At 36.8% G+C, this 18,052-nt stretch overlaps 1 protein-coding gene across 3 annotated transcripts; it reads right to left on the bottom strand.

Moving 5' to 3' along the window:
• Window positions 1-1,268: 1,268 nt before the first annotated feature.
• LOC107829715 (lysine-specific demethylase JMJ32-like) lies at window positions 1,269-11,700 on the bottom strand. 3 transcript variants are annotated; one of them, XR_001657999.2, is made up of 5 exons: window positions 10,982-11,698; window positions 9,779-9,954; window positions 2,647-2,717; window positions 2,052-2,512; window positions 1,269-1,950 (listed from the first exon to the last, which is right to left on the bottom strand). XR_001657999.2 is itself a non-coding variant. In XM_016657181.2 (5 exons), exons 1-5 carry the CDS (start codon window positions 11,639-11,641, stop codon window positions 2,301-2,303), a joined length of 1,035 nt encoding a protein of 344 aa, XP_016512667.2. In that variant the 5' UTR covers window positions 11,642-11,700; the 3' UTR covers window positions 1,269-2,300. The 3 variants fall into 3 exon arrangements, 2 of the variants coding, with proteins under 2 accessions (XP_016512667.2, XP_016512666.2); XM_016657181.2 differs by having other exon boundaries at window positions 1,269-2,512; window positions 10,957-11,027; window positions 11,137-11,700; XM_016657180.2 differs by having other exon boundaries at window positions 1,269-2,512.
• Window positions 11,701-18,052: the final 6,352 nt, after the last annotated feature.

Genomic DNA, 18,052 nt, shown 5'->3' on the forward strand with positions numbered 1-18,052 from the left:
GAACTTGCGGGGGCGATCAAATCGCTAAAATAACACCCAAAACTACAGATTTAGCATCAAAATCAATGAAAATCTCAAGAACACTTAAAGTTTCTATTTTTACAACCGAGGGTCCGAATCACGTCATATAAACTCTGTTTCTCACCAAATTTCACAGGCAGGACTTAAAACCATATTAAACTTATACCGGGTTCCGAAACCAAAATACGGGCCTGATACCAACAAGACCAACCATTATTCAATTTCTAAAAACCATAATATTTTCAATTTAACAATTTTCTTCAAAAATTCATTTCTCGGGCTAGGAATCTCGGAATTCAATTCCGGGCATAAGCCCAAGTCCCATATTTTACTACGGACCTTCCGGGACCGTCGAAATACGGGCCCGGGCCCGTTTACTCAAAATGTTGACCGAAATCAAGCTAAATCAATTTTAAAGGCAAAACTTAGTATTTTCTCAAATTCTCACATAAAGGTTTTTCGGAAACGTGTCCGGACTGCGCACACAAATCGAGAAAAAATGAGGTTTTGAAGGCTTCGGAACCCCGAATTGGATTCTAAAACACGAGATGACCTTTTGGGTCATCACACCATAAAATAAAATAAGTAAAAGAATCACGTGCATCTATCTAAACTTTAATTGTTTATCTTCGTAAAATCAAAAAATATACAATCTTTTTGACATCGACAACAAGTAATTATCCATATTGATCATTCGCATAAACATATACTTTATCTTTTTATGCATAATATTTTACTCAAATCTTTGTTCTAATAATATTAATATTATTTTAAAAAATTATTTCTTACATGGCTTGGAATATGCGTGCAACGCACGTATCGAGAAAGTAGTATTTAAATAAGTTTAAAATAAGTTGTATTCTATGTGAATTCCACAAAAATGAGGCTACTAAATTGTATTCCAAATCATACTCAAGAGTCGTCAAATATAAAGCAAGCAATTTGGTTGGACGAATCTTTACTTCCCTTTTGTATGTATATCAAACTTCCTACGAATCTCATGTACATTAAATCCATAACTAAGCTCTTTTATTACATTATGTGGATGTTCATATATTTTCTATTGTTTAAAATAAAGTTGGATAATAAATTTTATTACTGCTTTGCTTTCTTCAAGTGTTCTTGAATCTCGGAAGTAGAATATATAAGAAATGCGTGCGTATATAGAGAGTAATGCAATTTTATGATGAGGAGATATGCAATCACTTTGAACAAGACAATTTTCAGCAATATTATATGATGAATTATGGAGTCGAATAACTATACTGCATATGTACAAAACACAGCTATTCAGCAAACAAATCCTCCCATCTCCCATTTTAGCAGTGGGCAGAATTGGACAAATTGTAACCTCATGAGACATGATTACACCAACTAAAAAACTTTAATTGAAGAAAAAATGTGTGGTTTTGAAGCTAAAATTAATTTGAAGGATAATAAGCAGTTCGGCAGACCATGAGTGAAAGGTGTAAAATGATGAATTATGCCACATTTCAAATGTCAGTATCAACTCCAATTTTTTCTTCTGGCCACAACCCACACAAAAATCTTAACAAGTATTCCAGCTCTGGAATTTTCCAATTTTCCTTCTCCGAGAAACAAATGTTCCATTAACGCAATCCAAAGGCACATTTATACCAGAGAATCAGTAAAGAAGCAAGCAAGAGATAGTCTAATATCGGAATGTGATTCGTGCACTTTTGTTATAAACGCAAAATAGTACACTCTCCTCCAATTTATGGCAACAACCATGAGCTGTGGCTTTTGTCTCTTGAGGAACCATCCTAATGCCACTCTACCCGATAACTGATGATTGCCAAGGCTTGAAAGAATAAATCCTATAAAGTGCATGCCTTTTCAAGAAGATGGCTTCCTTTAATCGGATCAGGTTGACCTTCCCTTACTGATAAGCGGAACATGTAAGCAAAGCTTCAATAGCAGATTACGGAAGCATTAAGTAAAAGGATGACACAGAACAGGAGAAGGTGGATCATATAAATACACTGGCAAATCTCTAAAGAATATGGCACCTGAACCTCCATCACTGACACTGTTGCTCTGGATATTAAATGGCACATTGAAGAATCTCCCTAGCTGACTAAACCAGAGATGCAAACCCGGGGGCAATCATGAAGTGAAATGCTCATTTGAGCTTCTCCCATCTCATGTTGAAAACACTCAGCAAGCGGAAACAAAAGGATGCTTGCAGTATTGGATCTCAAAGAACGAGAAATTCCCTTGCTTCTCCTCACCATAGGGCTCCTGACAGCATGCGATGCTTACTTTTCTGCAGCGTCTTTAGAATCCTGTAATAAGTCATCATTGGCTGAAGCAGTGATGCTGGATTCCTCTCCAGAGTTTCCCATAGATGAATGGCATTGTGACTCCACAAGTAAATTTCCAGATGATGCAGGATTGCACAGCATGGAATGAGGCAGTGATTGCAGGAAGTTGAAGTAAGCATATTTGATATCAAATCGCATGTCACACCCTGTCCAACAAACAGCAGTTTAGTTACCATTACCCTTGGAAAGGAAAGAACAAAGATGAGAAAAGGCTTTCTTTTTCTGTCCGTTTTTCTTCCTTTCAGTTTTTGTTAAATAGGCTGGTATTTAAGATTCTTACAGTAGTTTACAGCAATGGTGAGTCCTCTACTGTCTGGGCTCTGTCTAACATGGTGAAACCACATGCTTGGCCTGTATAATATGTGTAAAAGAGAAATATGGTTAATTAACACCACTAGGTAAAGCTACCATCCATACGGCATCAAGAAATGCATGGAACTTTTTAAGAAGCCCCAAAAATATTTTCTGATACACAAATAGTAGAGCAGGTATTGGGCAGGTTTTCTCGGTTTGTTACCAAATTACCGAATTTTTCAGATGCAAATCAAGAACTGAACCGGATTACCAAATTACCAGAACCAAACTGAAAGTTCGGTTCATCTCATTTGGTTTTTACAGAATTATGAACAGCCTTAGCCATCCAGAACACGATGAAACATGCTAAACACGTACACTAGAAAAATACTCAAGTCAATTTTCAATTTCAATATTTCAACTGCATAGCAGATCTCTTTCCACCAAGGAAAGTGTAGACTCTTACATTCTTTCTCCTGCTTGATGCCAGGAAGAGAGGATAAATATTGCATCACAGGAAATTATACAAGCATGACGAATAAAAGGAATGGTAATCGTCCAAACAAAGATGAATATAAAAAGGAGATGACTCCCCGTTATTCGATGGAAAGCACATTTTTTGCTGACTTTAATGGAGTAAAAAAAGGACAGCCTGGTGCACTAAGCTCCCGCTATGCCCCGGGGAAGGGCTGACTTTAATGGAGTATAGATAAGAATTTAGATTCTTAATTTGTGGAAAGCGGAATGGCATTCGAGCTGTCGGGGAGAATAATGAAAAAGGTCCACAAGCAATTCATATTGAGTTTGTCCTTGCTACCTATCTCTCCGTGGCCAGTACAAGCTTCAGCTAGACATTGCACTGTCTCCATCCCATTTTGCTAATCGGGTTTATTCATTGCAGTGAGAATAAAGTAAGATCAATTAATTGTTTGAGTTTTGGAATTCTAGCCCAAATATATCTAGTAAAAACTTAGGGGCTAGTTAAAAACGAAATTCAAAATTCTTAAAATAATACACTAGAATGAGAAATAAATTTGTTGACAAAACCAAAAGTTTGCAAAATTTGAGGAAATTCTCAAAAGCCAAAGCTTAAGACAACAACAAACAACGACAACAACCCAGTGAAATCCCAAAAGTGGGGTCTGGGGAGGGTAGTGTGTACGCAGACCTTACCCCAACCCCGATGGAGTATAGAGGCTGTTTCTGAAAGACCCTTGGCTCAAGAAGACAGAAAAGACAAGAAGAGAAGGGACCGGTGTTGTGAAAAGCGCTCGCTTTAGCGCTTAAAGCGCGAAGCGAAGTGGACCATCAGGCGCATCTCTGATGTGAAGCGTAGCAGGTTATATAATGCGGGCGCTTCTCCAAAAAAGAAAGCGTAAAAGCGAAAAAAGCGACAGAAGCGAGCGCTTCTACATATAAACGGCTGCCAACGTTATTAAATTAAAAGGGCTCTCTTTTTTTAAAAGACCATCGAGCAGCAGAGAACAACAGGCGACTAAGGTTCCCATTTTCTGCACTTTTCAACTTCAAGTTTATCAAGTTCAAGCAGGTACGCGACCTCCTCCTCCTCCTCTTCTTTTTCTTCTTTTTCTTTCCATGTTTCAGTCTCAAAATAGCAGCAAAATGCTGGCTAAATTTTTTTTTCCGTTCAGTTCTTCTTTTTCTCATTCTCTTCTTCTTCTTTTTCTTTCACTGTTTCACTCTTAAATTGCAGAGAAATGCTGCCCAATTTTTTTCGTTTCAGTTACTGGCTTACTGCCATTTTTTTGGTATACTTACTACCATTTTTTTCATATCATTTATTCTTTGTTCTTATTGCCTTTTTTATGTGTTATTCAGTTGTTCTTTTAATGGCACCAAAAGAAGATAGAAAAGACCAGGTTTGAGCTTATTCTGTAAGAGTTAACAAGACCAACAAAATGGCAATTAGATGTCTTTTTTGTGATAAGATTTCGAATAGGGGAATCCATCGTCAAAAATTTCATCTAATCGGTGGTGATCCAAATGTCGCATCTTGTCCTAAAGTTCCGCCGCATGTAAAGGAAGAAATGAAAGCATATCTTCAAAAAAAAAAAAGAGAGTTAAAAACTCAAATACATCATGAACAAGAACAACTACATAATCTTGATGATGACGATGATGAAATAGAAGAAGGTGACGATGGTTCGTCGCTTCCATTAAAATCACAAAAGCGGGGAAGGATAAAAACAATGTCTTCAAGTTGTGGATCTACTGGTAAGACCAGTATTTTTTAGAGCGAGAAGCGCAAAAAAGCGACAAGGGCTCGCCTCGCTTCAAAAGCGAAGTGCACGCTTCATTGAAGTGAAGCGCAATTCTTAAAAAACATAATGTAAACCTTGCAAAGAGACAATATAAATAATCAAAAAGTTCAATTTAAAAACTTAAAAGTAGGTACCACAAAATCCTCCATAAACCATACGTCAAGCAAAATCAAAACCACTAAATTACTAGAATCAACATCTTATTCTTCTACTCTAATTATTCTTCTTCAAGATTGTCAAAATCTTGAATTTCTCTATTATCTTCATATTGCTCGTCATCTCCTTCCCCCTTCTCTTCCTCTTCCTCTTCCTCTTCATAATCACTTTCATCTTCATCAATTAGGGATTGACATGTAGTAGCCACACTTTTTCTCTTCCTATTTGAGCTTGAACTTGAAGTATTTCCCCTTAAACCATAAGGGTTCTCCCCAACTCCACTAGCCTCCGCAACTTCACCCCAAGTGAAATTAGAGTCGCCTTCAAATACTTCTTCATCTTCACAATTTTCGGGGACTCCGGTTAGCCACTCACTAGCCTTATCAATATTGTTCAAAAGAATTGGATCAATTAGATTGCGGTGGTTGTAGCGACGTCTCAATGCTCTATTGTATTTTATGAACACTAGATTATGGAGGCGCTTCAAGGTTAGCCGATTCCTCTTCTTCGTATGAATCTACTAACGAGATGTGTCGACTAACTAGTAGGAGTTACGACAATTGAGATATAATTTACTTTATCTCAAAACACGAAATCATTCTTTTTAGTTCTCACGTGTTGAAAAATGCTCCAGTTCCTTTCACATTCGGATGAACTATAAGTTAAACTTAGAACTTTGATGGCGAAAGTCTGAAAATCCGAAGTCTCTGCACCATATTGGTCCCACCACTCAACTATAAAAGTGAAAAACATATTGAAGAGTTAATAAGTATAAAAAATACATTAAAAGTTAGAACTATAAAATATAGAAGCACTCGATCACCTTGCGACTTCGTCTTTCTTTGTTTAATAGCCAGTCGCAGCTTAAAAAGTCCTTCACCTGCCTTGTAAATAGCAAACTGATCTACTATCTTTTCTTCCAACTCTTCATCTTGGGTCAACTTAATATCACACTCGTGGAATCCCTTCCACACTTTTTTAGCCAGTGAATTATTCTCATACTGATCATAAAATAGTGACGGGTTCAGAATAAGTCCAGCTTCATGCAAAGGTCGATGAAGTTGCTCCGTCCATCTTGAATCAATGATCTAAAAGACCTTTGCATATTTCTGCTCACCAGCGAATGATGCTTGAATAACCTCATTGGCCCTATCCATAGCTTCATAGAGGTAGCCCATTGGTGATTTTTGCTCCCCATCCACCAACGGAGTACTCTAATCAAAGGGCCACCAATTTTAAGAGCACGAAGGACATTATTCCAAAAAGAATAATGCGTGCAGATTCTTTCCCCCAGCTTCCTTTGCAAATTTACTCTTGTTCCATTCCTCTGAAATGAACAACTTTCTCAAATTGGCTTTTTGCAAGTGGATACTATGCAAAGTCAAGAAAGCAGTGGCGAACCTTGTCTTGCCCGGTTTCACCAAAATTTTTTGCTTGGTGAATCTTCTCATCATATTCAATAACAAGGGTCGCTGAGCAATATAAGAATGTATCCTAACGCCCTGGCCAAAAATTGTAGAGAAGGGTTTTTCCTTGAAAATGTCCCCGAACATTAAGTTGATACAATGAGCCGCACATGGAGTTCAATAGACATTTGGGTACGCTCCTTGCACCATACCACCCGCTTTAACATTTTTCACTCGCATTATCAGTGACCACTTGAACAACATTGCTTGGGACAATCTTTTCAATGGTGTTCTGAAACAAGGTGAACATTTTGATGTGGTTAGTGGACGCGTCGCTAGCATTAATCGACTCAAGAAACAAACTTCCCTTGAGAGAATTCACCAACACATTAATAATCATTTTTCTAATTCTTGTCGTCCACTTATCCATCATAATGGAGCATCCACTTCTTTATTTAGATAAGGACCTCTGATTTCATGATAAGTGGGAGGCTTCATTCCAGGTCCATATTGACCAACGATATCAATAAAGTCTCTATAAGTGTCAATTTAGTTGACACAATTGAAAAGGAGCCCAGCATCACAGACCCATCATGCAGAAGCTTTAACTTTTGGAGACATTATTGAGGTCGTACACCAATATGGTCCAGGAATGAAACCTCCAACTTATCATGAAATTAGAGGTCCATATCTAAAAAAGGAGGTGGAAGAGGCTAACAAAATCATGGAGGAGCACAAAGCAGAATGGAACTAGTTTGGTTGTTCCATTATGATGGATAAGTGGACGACAAGAAATGGAAAAATGATCATCAATATCTTGGTGAATTCTCCTAAGGAAGCTTATTTCTTGAGTCCATTGATGCAAGCAACTCTTCTACTGATTCAACCAAAATGTACTCCTTGTTCAAGAGTACAATAGACTCTATTGGAGCAGAAAATGTTGTTCAAATTGTTACGGACAACGCCAGTAAAAATGTTAAAGCTGGTGATTTGATGTCTGTAGCGTACCCGCATATTTATTGGACTTCGTGTGCAGCACATTGCATTAATTTGATCTTCAGTGACATTTTCAAGGAAAGACCCTTCAGTTCAGTCTTTAATCAGGCAATTGGAGTGCATTCTTATATTGCTCAAAGGCCTTTGCTATTGAATATGACGAAGAGATTCACTAAACAAAGAAGCTTGGTTAAACCTGCAAAGACAAGATTTGCTACCACTTTCTTGACTTTGCATAGGATGTATGAGCAAAAAAGCAATTTGAAGAAGTTGTTTGTTTCAGATGAGTACACTAATAGTGCCTATGGAAGGGAAGCTCGAGGGAGAGAATCTGCAGATGTTATGCTTTCTACTGCATTCTGGAATAACGTGGTTCATGCATTGAAGATTGGTGGTCCTTTAATTAAAGTGCTTCGTTTGGTGGATGGGGAGCAAAGACCACCAATGAGCTACTTTTACGAAGCAATGGATAGGGCAAGGAGGCTATTCGAGACTGTTTTAGTGATTAAAAAAAACGTCGTTGAGATCATAGATAAAAGGTGGACATTAGATTCATCGCCCTTTGCATGCAGCTGGACTTGTTTTGAACCTGGAACTGTTTTATGACAATGAAGAGAGGATTATAGGAGATGAAAAATTGTTGAATGAACACATTGAATGTATTGAGAAGTTGATACAAGAATCCGTGCAAGATAAAATTGTAGAGCAATTTAGTACTTATAGGAATGCTGAGCAACTTTTTGGAAAAAACATGGCTATTAGACAAAGAAAGATGAAGTCTCCAGGTGAGCGAGTGCTTATATGTTGCTTTATAGTTAATAAGTTATTTCTTTATAAATATTATGTTTTGAATATTTGTTCTACTTCTACAGTTGAATGGTGGAAGCAATATGGTCATTCCACTCCAAAATTACAAAAGTTTGCCGTCAAAGTTCCAAGTCTAACGTGTAGCTCATCCGGGTGTGAAAGGAATTGAAGCGTATTTGAACATGTAAGAACTAAGAAGAAAGATTTAGTATATTGAGATAATTAAATTATATCTCAATTGTCCTAATCTTACTAATTATTTATTATTTGCATATTCATACCAAAAAGAGGAACAAACTAACCTTGAAGCGTCTCAATGATCTAGTCTTCATGAAGTACAAAGAACATTGAGGCGTCGTTACAACACTCGCAATAAAATTGATCCAATTAGTTTGGACAACATCGATGTGCTAATGAATGAATAACTAGAGTTCCAGAAGATCATGGTCTCAAAAAATCATGCAGATGAAGAAGTATTTGAGGAACTTCTGATTTCACTTGGGGTGATGTTGCGGAGGCACGTGGAATTGGGGAGAGGATTTATGGTTTGAGGGGGAGTACTTCAACTACAAGCTCCCAAGGGAAACGAAGCAGCTACTTTGCCCCTAGTTGATGAAGAAGAAGCAGTTGAAGAAGATGACGAGCAATATAATAATGATAGTGGAACACAAGAATTTGACAATCTTGTAGAAGAATAGGATACTCATTTTGTGCTTTAATTGATGCTACTCTTTAGTTTTTACATTGAAGTACTGAACATTTGCTTACAGACTACATGTGTTGTCTATGCAGTATTTATTTATTTTAAAATAGCTTCACTTCAAAAAAACAAGCACTTCACTTCTCGCTTTAAGCGAAAAGGGGCTTATTGCTTTTCCTCGCTTCACGCTCTTCACAACACTTGAAGGGACAATATATCAGTACCATCAAACAGAAACCAAAGAAATAATAACAACATCGTATAAGTAGAAAATAGTTGAAATGCAATAACAAAACCAGAAAATAAGGCTCGATGCTATGAAAAATGAAAGAATAGTGTGAACACAACATTAACCACTATCAGTCTAAGAACCCTATCAAACTAGCCTCACCGTTGGACTCAACTATCTCCTAACCTACAACCCTAATGCTCGACCTCCACACCTTCCTATCAAAGTTTAAGGCGAAAACAATAAAAAAAATGACATTACTTTTTTGCAATGAAATTATTTCATTAGATTTTTCCTTGCATTGCAAAGATAATGTGCAATAACTCTTAAACTAGCACCCAAAGAGATGACTCACTGAACTTTTTTTCTTTCTCTGGACTGGGGGATGAAAAGTGAGGCAAATGCTCAAGCTACATTGAGAAACATCAAGGTTACCAACTATGTAAAATGCATTCTAGAGATCAATGATTGGACCTAGTGTTGGCGAGGGGAACATTGAAACTAAATGAGAAAAAAATGTAAATGATACTCCTGAAACTTACAAGTAAAGAATCTCGCCCGCCTTGACTGTAACTTCAAATGGTTTTGGTCCATCAAAATATAAGGGAAACTGGGCCATTTCCTTCTCCTTCAACTCAGGTGAAGGGTATGGATTAACACTGCACCATGGCACATATCTCACTGGTTCCTCCAGTTCCAAAGAGAATTCCCCAGTATCCTATAATACCAGAAAGCAGCAGAACACATATCAGCACAGTATAACAGTACATTGTACTGAAATTCAAGTTTCCTGAAACAAATTATAACCATTGCAGCTCATCATATACATCACAAAACACTACAAATGACTCCTACAACTCATACAGAAAACCCAATAAAACTACAAGTACATAATACATGAAAGAAAAAAAGGAACCTGAACATTGGGATACTGCTATAACACCGCCATAACATTGCTAATTTATGAGTAACGGTGTAAGTTTTCTCCTATTTCCAAGAATGAATAAAGGTTACAATTAGGATTGCTTTAAGCCACTTGATCTTCTAAGCTACTTGTTATAACACAATATACATATACCACATATTTCTTCTGTGCCTTTTTATATGATACTCTTTTTTTTAGGTCCATCCCCCCCACCCCCCCCAACCCCAAAAAAAAAGATTTTGACAACTTTCTATATTTGGAAAAAATTCTTCAACTTTATAATTTTTCATTGCAACCCATCAGCACATATACATCATAAAGGGCTAGAAAGTCATACAATCTTACAATTCACATATAAAAATCCACCAAAACTTCACTTCAACTACATAACATATGAATACGTTAAAGAACAGGACATTATACTGAAATTCAAGTTCTCCAAAAATTAATGACCACCAAATTGAACTTCCATGCCGAACCATCAACACATATACATCACAAAGTGCTATAATCGGAACAAACATCTCATTCATATATAAAAACCCAACATATTTATAAGAAATTAATACAAGAAAGAAAAGAATGTTGAACAAAATTGCTAATTCTGTGGAAACCCATCGACACATATATACCATTTGTCTAAAAATTATACTATGTATGTAGAAAATTATACCGCATATATAGGTCAAAAATTTTGAACATCCTTAATTAAATTCCTAACTTTGCCACTGAACGCACTCATTTCCTAGAATTTCACACATAAAAACTGAACCAAAGTTCAAGCACATAACTTACGAGCACATTAAAGAATATATGAAACCTGGGAGTAGTGGTAATTGGCAGCAGGATACGGACGAATATACATCCTGTGAACATCAGTAGGAGGAAGAAGTAAAAAATGCTTCTCCCCAGAAACAACAGCATATATGTTCTCATAATGATCCTTATGAAATGAAGTTTCAGACAAATCATTACCAATCCAAAGGTTCACAGCTTCAGGCAAACACCCAAGAGCCTCAGAAGCCCAAGTAAACTCAAGGTCACAATCGTGACTCAAAGGCCCATACTCACTACGAAAACAATCATTCTGCTGCTGTAGATAACCCACACAATTTGGGTCCGATTCTAAGACCCGCGTCAAAGCATCAGGAAAAGGGATACGTTGAACTTTAGCAGAGGCGAAACAAGTAATGGAAGTAGTGGGGTGTGGGGTAAGTGCATCAGCTTTGCCTGTAGGGGTGAGATGAAGCGAAACAGAGGAGGAAGAGAGAGTATTGAGGAGATAAGGGGTGGAATGCCAGAGATTGGTGGCTGGCCAGTGGTTTATGGCGTTGGAAATGAGGCAGGGTTTGTTGGGGGAGACGTAATCGCGGAGGAATTGGAGAGGGGTGGGTGGGGAAGAGAGGAGGTCAATATGGGTGCTGGAGCCTAGGCTTAGATCTCGAACTTCTTGCCAGAGGTTTTCGACGGGTTCTTCCATGGCTGTGCTTAAAGCCTTAAACCCTCACCAATGGGAAATGTGTGCTATATTGCTATTTTCATTTTTTTTTTGTAGTCTAGTTTTTGAGGCTATTTGGCAAAGAATATAAAAATATTATCAGAAAGCGAAATGGTTTCCTGACCACTTAAATTTGACGGAGTTTTAAAAGCCGATACATAAACTTATAACTTTCCCATTTGAACACTCGCAACTTATTTTTTCCATAACTAATAAATACATTTGACCATTGATCATGCCCATGTGGCGTCAGTTGGTCCTAATCAGCAGTCCACGTGAGGAACACGACGCACAGGAGCGTGAAAACCCCCCTTCCCAACGCCCAACAGTACAAAATGGGTTGTGTTTAATTGTGTTCTTATTTATTCCTTTTAAAGTACCCCCTTCCTCCATTTTTAAAAATCTGAAGCTCCATTTTCAATTTTTTTTTCATTTTTTCAGACCGTGAAAATGGTGGAAAGTTGTATATTTTATCATTGTAGAGTTGAAGCTAAGTTTTGTATCACTTGGACCAAACGGAGCTCGATCAGAACAAGATTAACAGATAATAATACTTGGATGTGTGCAATCCTGGTCATAAGCTTTTCTTCCACTAAGAATCTCTAGAAGCACGATCCCAAAGTTATAGACATCAGTTGTCACATCTCCGTTAAGATCCTTCCCATTAGGTGTAAGCAATCCAAAATCTGCAATACGAGCTCCCCAATCAGCGTCCAAGAGAATGTTCGAACTCTTCACATCACGGTGCGTAATAGGAGGAAAAACTTCCTTGTGAAGGTACTCGAGCCCCTTTGCAGCCTGCATCATAATCTTCAGCCTAAGGTTCCAGCTCAGACGAGAAAGACCGCCGTGAAGGTGGTCGTGAAGCGTTCCGTGAGGCATGAGTTCGTAAACATCCGAGCAAGTGCTATTTTGGCAAAGAGAGCAAGGAGTACATACCATGTCTGTATTTTTAGTACAAGAACTAGAAGGGAAGAATCCTTTAGAACAATTCACCCCACAAGGTGAACAAATCTTTAGATCTTTCCTAACACACAGATTTATCAAATCAGGCTCATTCAAAAGGCTTGCATTAAAGAGGGGACCAAAGTTAGGGTTTTCGCGCCCTTGACGTGTAAGACATCCATTGGTCATTTGCTGACTGGATGGACACGTATGTGTATGCGTAATACACGCGCACATGGTCTCTTGTCAGATGTGTTTATTAGTTATGGAAAAAACGAGTTCGAGTGTTCAAATGGAAAAATAGAAAGTTTATGTATCGACTTTAAAAAATCCGACAAGTTTAAGTGGTCAGGAAGCCATTTCGCCTTAACAGAATCAAGATACTTGTTAAGTAATAACAGGCAATTTTGTTTTATAAATTACTAATAGTTATCTCGTAAAAATGATACTATAAGATTAAAATTCAAATAGTTTCAACAAAAAAAGAAAAAGAAAAAAATGATACATTTATATAACTTAAAACCTTTGGTAAATGGAAATATTAGTTTTTTCTTCACTATATCGTCCAGAAATCTTAAAAAACGTGTGCGTTTGAAAAGGAAAAAAATACCATTTTTACAAGTTACAACTTAAGGACCAGGATAAATTTAGTGAAAAATAGAAGAGTAAAAAGAGACCTAAAACAGGTGAGTTCAATTCATTTCAGCTCATGTTATATAAAGATAAAGGTGAGAAAATACTTTTGCATATTCTCTACTTGTTTAGCATTCATTAGCTGAAAGCACTTTTGGTATAAGAGCACAGGAACTCCTAATTCCTCCTCTCTCATCTAAGTTTTCTCGCTTCTCCGTCTTTCATCTTGGCCTATTTCGGTCTATTAATGCGATGGTGATTCTCTGCTTCCATCACAATATCAGAGTTCGACTCTTCTTTTTCTTCATGCAATTAGTTATTTCTCCTCATCAATTTTGTTTTTTTTGTTCTTCTCATGGTTGATGTTGATCAACTGGATGTGATTGTTGTTGATACAAGTGTTGTTGTTGCTGCGAGTAGCGGAGTTGATCCGAGTGATCCTCTCTATTTGCATTCGCCTGATTATCCGGTTGTTGTACTTTTTGTAGTGCCTTTCAATGGCATTGGCTATCAATCCTAAAGATCAAGTGTATTGCGAGCTTTATCTGTATCGAACAAATTAAGTTTCATCAATGGCGAGTGTAAACGTCCAGATCCTCTATCTCCTTAGCTTCGTCATTGGGAACAATGTGATGATAGGGTAACTTCATGAATTTTAAATACTTTTTCAAAGATATTGCGGACAATATAGAGTACGTCAATAAATCTGTCGAGTTGTGAATAGAATTGGAGGATCACTATGAACAAACTAATGGTACTAGGTTGTATCACATTCAGAGAAATAAATGATTTGTCTCAGGGAATCCTTGACATCAACAACTATGACACTAAATTGAAGAAGCTTTTATGAAGAATTGAATACTTTAAGTAAGAAAATACAATACAATTGTCGTTGTACATGCAGGCCCAAGGAGAAAATACACAAAGCCGAACACGATAGGTGGCTTATTCAATTTCTCATGAGGCTAAATAAGGTTTATACAGTGGTGCGTGGGAGCATTCTTATGATGAATCATGTACCGTCAATGGTATATGCTTTCTCTTTGTTGATACAAGATGAGAGACAACAGGAAATGAGGCCTTTTAACCAACTAGAAGTTGAATTCGCTTCCCTTCATGTTAATACCACATGAAATGCCAACTTCTGCACTAATTATTCTCCCAACAACAATTGTCCTAACACCAATAGGTTCCGACCTTTTATGGCTATTGTAAATGACTAGGCCATGCTAAGGATATGTCACAATCCAAAACCTACCAATGATTATGATGGCTTCTAACATATTGGCTAGACAAACCAACAATCTCAAACATTAATCAAAGACATTAGCATAGATATAATAAATCTAAAAAAGTTCAGTATTATCATAGATAAGGCTGTCTTATAACAAAGCACAATATAACACTACATTTCCAGATCTAGTGTCACTGACTACATGAACTTCTAAGAGTAATAAAATACAACGGTCTAGAATAAATTTACAATATTGTCTGAATGGATGAACAGTAATAATCAAATAGAGGAAGGCAACTCCAAGGGTCTGAGAACGGATATATAGAACCATCTTGAGTCTCCAAATTAACAGCTAAACACCTTCTTGAACTCCAGTGTGACCAACACTTGAATCAGTACAAGAAGTGAGAAGATTAGTATGAGTACAACCGACCTAATGTCCTCAGTAAGTTCAAGTCTAACCTCGAAGAAGTAGTGATGAAGATTTGACCAATAAGATAACCTACTTCCATAATCAAATAATCAGTAAGTGCAAATAAAGAGAAGGAGCATATTCGAAACAATGAGTATCAGTAATATGAATTATAATCAAAGAAGATAATAAGCATGCCTCTCAGATATAATGATCAAAGCAAAATTCTTTCACTGAGTTCACATAAGATAACAATGTGCATGAAATAGCAAGTAAAGGAATGCTCCTACCTAGTTGCACGATATATATACATGCTCAAAACTCAATCTTTTCACAGATTCAATACCAATCCACACACACTCAGTACACCTTGTTTGTCTAGCACTAGCGCGCTCAGCACTATACGGATGCCTGGTATAAATGCCCTTCACTAAGAACAACTCTATGTGCTTGCGCTCATAGGGCCCAATATAACATGGGTAATCACTTGACTCCTAAGGGATGGATATACATCCAAAAGCTATCATTGTGGCGTGCAATCAAATCCAGCATAATACTCAATAGCTTAAAATTAGTCATCAATATGCTCATATATCTCAATGTACCAAAGTATCTTGCAGTACCATAATTATATCAATCCGCACAGAATATACCACCATTCCCTAATTTAGCTCATATAATTGTATCCATATGCAGAGATATATACATTTATGTATGAGATACTGTATGTATGGTGCACAAGGACATATAAATAAATATGTAAATTTATGTTCATGACAATGAAGTATAATAACGGCTAAAGCAAAATAGCTATATATCAAGAATGCGTCATCATGTCCAAATAAGGAACCATGAGCTTATACATGATAACATCAATATAAAGCCCACGTAGTCACACAATCAAGTAAAGCATGTGTCATGAAGGGTACATAATCAAAAAGGGTAAAGAAGTCTAAGACTACCCCAATCATGATATAAACTTGGTATGCATATATACGCTCGTCACCTCACATATACACTACCTCTAACTCAAGTAACACATAGCAATCCGGTCCATTTTAGGTGAATTGCCTCTTAACAAAGATAGCCAAGAGACTTACCTCTTCGGCGGATTGCTTTAACCTTCCGCACCCGCTTTTTCTTTGGAAATCTCTTTCAACCGGCTCAAATCTAGTCAAATAATACTTAATAAGGTCAAATAAAATCATATTAATTACTTCTAAACAATAAAGTTTCAATCTTTAATCAAATCTCGAAAAATCAATAAAAGTTAAGTCGGGCCCACATGGACAAAATCCGAGTCTAGGACTAGATCTAGTTGACCCATAACCCCATAAGTATAAATATGTTATTAGTTCCCAATCCAAGTCAAATTGATGTCCAGAATCTCAAATTTCACTCTCTTAAGCTGTAAAAAATCTTCCCAAATTTCATTCTTAAATTCCATATTTTAGGTGTAGAAATCCATGAGAAATCAATATATATGATCATATTCAATTAAAAATTACTTATCCTCATTATTATGGTGAAATACCTCTTCAAAATCTCCTCCTCTCGTTCTTCAAAACTAAAAAAATGATAAAAATAAGCTAAATCCCGAAATTTGAACTTAAAATACCCCTGCCAGCTAAGCCTGTCCAATGGGACGGGATGACCAGGCCCATCTCGGTCCCGGCCCTCAAAGTTTAAGTTGGATGGGATATGGGGTTAAAGGGACGAGGGATGGGATGGGTCACCCATTTTGTCCCGGTGGGCTGGCCCGGTAACGCCCCGGTGGCCCGCGATTTTTTTTTAAAATAAGAGACATTGACCAAAGGTTGTATTTTCAAAAATAGCCGTTGACAATGGCTAAAAACGACCAAAAATGGTCCCTATCCCCCATCCCTTCCCCAACTTTTAATTTAATCCCTAAGTTTATTAAAATATACTTTGGCCCTATTTTTAACTATAAATACTGTTAGACCCCATATTTTCGTACATGAAAATACGCCATAAATAAATTAATGAGAACCCGAAAGTGAGATGTCACATCCCGAAGTGCTACATTATGGTGATGTCACGTTTTCCAGTATTAAGTTACGACGATGTTGCACCCTGAAGTATTGTACGTTAATATTTTGTTTTCGTTTAACCGATGTAAGACTCGGGGATGAGATCATCTTGACGTTAACGTACTTACGCTATTTATAACAAGCAATAAATAAGTGTTATGAAGAATAAGAGGGTACACTTGATTAAATAAAACGAGTTTCGTTGAGAGTGGTCAATTTGGAATAAAATACGGGTCGAGCGATAATACCCAATAATTATGAACTAGTACCATGCAAGGTACCATATGACCACGGTAGTATAATATATAAAGTATATATGAAGTATTTTAAAAATAAATAGAATTTTAAGTAATTTGTGGTAATTTTTAAATTAAGCGGGTAATTGATTAATTACCAGGTAACAAAATATTACCCGGTTAACTAATAAATGGATAAATAATTAATTAAATATCCCACCCCTACTCCTCACGTGGCAATATGCCACCATTCAACATATGACTCAAAGTCATATGAGCTTGCATGTTAAGGAACGTGTAAAGTCATTAATGACTCATAAGAATGAGCCACGTTTAACTAAGTATGTTAGGTTCCTTTTGGATAAGTCCAAGACTTATTTTTGGCTCAATTTCAAAGACATATTGTCTTTGTAAAATGTAAAAGATCAGAGTCCAAACTCGTCCCAAATTTCAAATGCAAAAACCAATTTCGTTCCTCCAATTCTAAAGCAAGACCAGAAGTAGTTCGTCCAAAATTTCAACAAAAATCCAAAGCCAAATTTCGCGTGTAAATTTCGCAGAAGCAGATTCATTCAAATAATTTCAGGGACAGGTATGTTAAGGCCCTCCCTTATTTCTTTTGGCATGATCCAAATTATACTGAAGAAACGAGTAAATACATAGTTTTTATAAATTACTTTATTCATAGAAATAGTATGGGTGTCTATATTCTTGATTCCCCATGAGAATTATTATTATCTTCTGTTCATGGGTCTCAGAATAATACGCAAGTTGGAAAAATTTATTTGGAAGGAAATATCGAGATTATTATGTATTTTCATGCATTTTACTCATTTATACACCTGCATTGACCCATGACCAGATGACATTATATACGCGTAT

Source organism: Nicotiana tabacum, chromosome 1 (genome assembly GCF_000715075.1).
Source record: "Nicotiana tabacum cultivar K326 chromosome 1, ASM71507v2, whole genome shotgun sequence".
Classification (NCBI taxonomy): domain Eukaryota; kingdom Viridiplantae; phylum Streptophyta; class Magnoliopsida; order Solanales; family Solanaceae; genus Nicotiana; species Nicotiana tabacum.

Coding starts and splice junctions, on each gene's coding strand:
- LOC107829715 (XM_016657180.2), bottom strand. CDS start 11,641: ATGGAAGAACCCGTCGAAAACCTCTGGCAAGAAGTTCGAGATCTAAGC. Junction 9,955..10,981: donor CCAATTACCACTACTCCCAG/GTTTCATATATT, acceptor CTGGTATTATAG/GATACTGGGGAATTCTCTTT. Junction 2,718..9,778: donor GCGGGCGAGATTCTTTACTT/GTAAGTTTCAGG, acceptor CATATTATACAG/GCCAAGCATGTGGTTTCACC.